The sequence below is a fragment of the Mandrillus leucophaeus genome, unplaced genomic scaffold, assembly GCF_000951045.1.
Source record: "Mandrillus leucophaeus isolate KB7577 unplaced genomic scaffold, Mleu.le_1.0 Scaffold41, whole genome shotgun sequence".
In the NCBI taxonomy this organism is placed as follows: Eukaryota; Metazoa; Chordata; class Mammalia; order Primates; family Cercopithecidae; genus Mandrillus; species Mandrillus leucophaeus.
The window spans coordinates 5,749,844-5,752,680 of NW_012104365.1; the positions used below are offsets into that span (position 1 = coordinate 5,749,844).

At 56.0% G+C, this 2,837-nt stretch overlaps 1 protein-coding gene across 1 annotated transcript in view; it reads left to right on the forward strand.

Annotated features, from left to right (window-relative positions):
- RTEL1 (regulator of telomere elongation helicase 1) overlaps positions 1 to 2,837 on the forward strand; it is a 49,256-nt gene that overhangs the window by 29,255 nt on the left and 17,164 nt on the right. Inside the window, exons 11-12 of the mRNA XM_011992438.1 lie at positions 2,110 to 2,148; positions 2,223 to 2,301. Coding sequence (XP_011847828.1) covers positions 2,110 to 2,148; positions 2,223 to 2,301 — 118 coding nt within the window. The remainder of the gene's footprint in view (positions 1 to 2,109; positions 2,149 to 2,222; positions 2,302 to 2,837) is intronic.

Sequence of the window (2,837 nt, forward strand, 5' to 3'; positions counted from 1 at the left end):
AACCCCACCTCTAACTGGGAGTGGATGGCCACCTCTTTCCATCCTTTGCCTGGCGCAGGGTGGGGAGAGTGACAGGTCTCCTTCCCGCATCTCGGCAGCTGCCCTTTCGTCGGTTATATGACGTGGGAGAGACACCGGCCACCTCCAGGGCTGTGTGAACACCGCCACAGGGGCCTTCTCCACTCTTCAGTTTTGTTAGTTACTTGATGTGCAGGGCTTTTCGTTGTAACTAGGGGGGGACGTGTGGTGAGGGGGGCTTCTGCCGTCTCATTCAGGACTGGAACTTCAGTTTTCATCACTATTTGTCCTCCTACGCCTTTGGAGATGGGGTCTTGCTCTGTTACCCAGGCTGGAGAGCAGTGGTGCCATCAGAGCTCACGGCAGCCTCCTCCTCCTGCAGTCTCTGCCTCTTGGGCTCACGCGATCCTCCTGCCTCGGCCTCCCAAACTCCTGGGACTACTACAGACGTGCGTCACCGTGCTTGGCAGGGTTCATTCTTTTCCTCACACTTTGTTTATTGGAGAGCCCGGTAGAGCGCCCGGTTTGCACGATCTGGTTGTTGAGACGTTGAGAGGAACCCTGCGGAGTCTGAATCTGGGTATGGGAGGGGCAGTCACACGAGTTCCCCGGTGTCCTCGTCTCCTCCGCACTTAGGTGCCCTTAGGTGGCTTGAGGACCCCAGTTAGACTGGGGCCCCCCTTTGCCTGGCTCCAGGCGGGATGTCCTTTCTATCAGGAGGCTCACAGTATCTGCTTTCCGGTTTCTTCCGATGTTAACGCTGTTGCTGCTGAGCACCTGACTCTGTTGATTATTGGGGGATTGCAAGATGGTAGTGTGCCAATGCTGTCGCTTAGTCAGTTAGCAGGAATAATCTAGCACCATGCTCTGCATCGTATCAGCCGTGTGGTGATCCCATTCACACAGGAAAGGCGGGATAAATGCTGGCTGTGGGCTGGGTGTGCTGTCCCACATCTGTAATCCCAGCACTTTGGGAGGCCAGGGCGGTCGGATCACGAGGTCAGAGATTGAGACCATCCTGGCCAACATGGTGAAACCCCGTCTCTACTAAAAATACAAAAAAAACCCCAAAACATGAGTGGGCCGTAGTGGCGCGTGCTTGTAATCCCAGCTACTGGGGAGACTGAGGCAGGAGAATCACTTGAACACGGGGGGCGGAGGTTGCAGAGAGCTGAGATCGCGCCACTGCACTCCAGCCTCACAACAAAGCGAGACTCTGTCTCAATAATCAATCAGTCAATCAATCAGACGTCATCAGTGAATGTATGAGAGCACGTAGGGATTGGTCCTGCTCTGCGCGCCACCCTGAATCTCACTCCTGACCTCCGTTCTCCACCTCGAGGTGTTTTCATGTGGGCCCGTGTGTCTTGACCCCGGCAGTTGTGGCCTCTTTGCTGTCTGGGAGTCAGGATTTTTCACACTCATGTCCTGCTCCAGACCTGGAATCAGCCAAGTCTCCAAGAAGCTCTGGTTTCTTTTCCTGCAAGGTGGTATTTCAGGACCCATGGTGCGGCAACAGGCTGGTCATGGTTACTGGGTTGGTCATTGTTACTGGGTGTTTTTGTGGAGATACATCCATATGCACAGATGTGTTCATAAATGTTAACTCTGAAGGTAAACCACCCGGCCGGGAACAAGGGCTCACCGGTAATCCCAGCACTTTGGGAGACCGAGACAGTTGGATGACCTGAGGTCGGGAGTTTAAGACCAGCCTGGGCAACATGGTGAAACCCCATCTCTACTAAAAACACAAAAATTAGCCAGGTGTGGTGGCGCACGCCGGTAGTCCCAGCTAGTTGGGAGACAGACACGCTGGAACCTGGGACACGGAGGTTGCAGAGAGCAGAGGTAGTGCCGCTGCACCCCAGCCTGGGTGACAGGGTGACACCCTGTCTCAAAAATAAATAGATAAATAAAGGGAAAACGCCTTCTCTTGGTGTCTCCAGTTTGGACTGGCTGGCAGGGGTTCTGGTAGCCTCTTCCCCCATGGTGGCGTCCTTTTTTCCATGTCAGGAATCCTGGTTCTCAAGGGCGGGGTTGTTGGTCTGAGTGTGACACAGACTGTGCCTTTGCTGCCTTTCTCTTGCCCAGGGCTGAACATGGAGCTGGAAGACATTGCAAAGCTGAAGAGTAAGTGCTGCCCTCCCCACCTTCTTGCGGCTGGGTGGGGCCTCCCCCTGATGCCTCCTCAACCCGACCTGCAGTGATCCTGCTCCGCCTGGAGGGGGCCATCGATGCCGTTGAGCTGCCTGGAGACGACAGTGGTGTCACCAAGCCAGGGAGGTGAGAGGCGGGGAGCCAGCTGCTTCACTGCAGGCCCAGCCTAGAGCTAGAGATAGGCCGTGGTGCAGTCCTGGGCTGTCCCACCAGTGAGGCCTGTTTTCAGGCCCGTTTTCCCTTTTTGAGACCTGGTAGGAGCGCCCGGTTTGCATGATCTGGTTGTTGAGACGTTGAGAGGAATAGCACACGCATCCACGAAACAGCACACGCATCCATGGAACAGCACACGCATCCACGAAACAGCACACGCATCCATGGAACAGCACACGCATCCACGGAACAGCACACACTCCCACGGAACAGCACACACACCCACGGAACAGCACATGCTTCCACGGAATAGCACACCCCCACGGAACAGCACCCACAGAACAGCACCCATGCCCCCACAGAACAGCACACACCCCCACGGAACAGCACACACACCCATGGAACAGCACCCACGGAACAGCACCCACACCCCCACGGAACAGCACACACCCCCACGGAACAGCACACACACCCCCACGGAACAGCACACACCCCCACGGAACAGCACA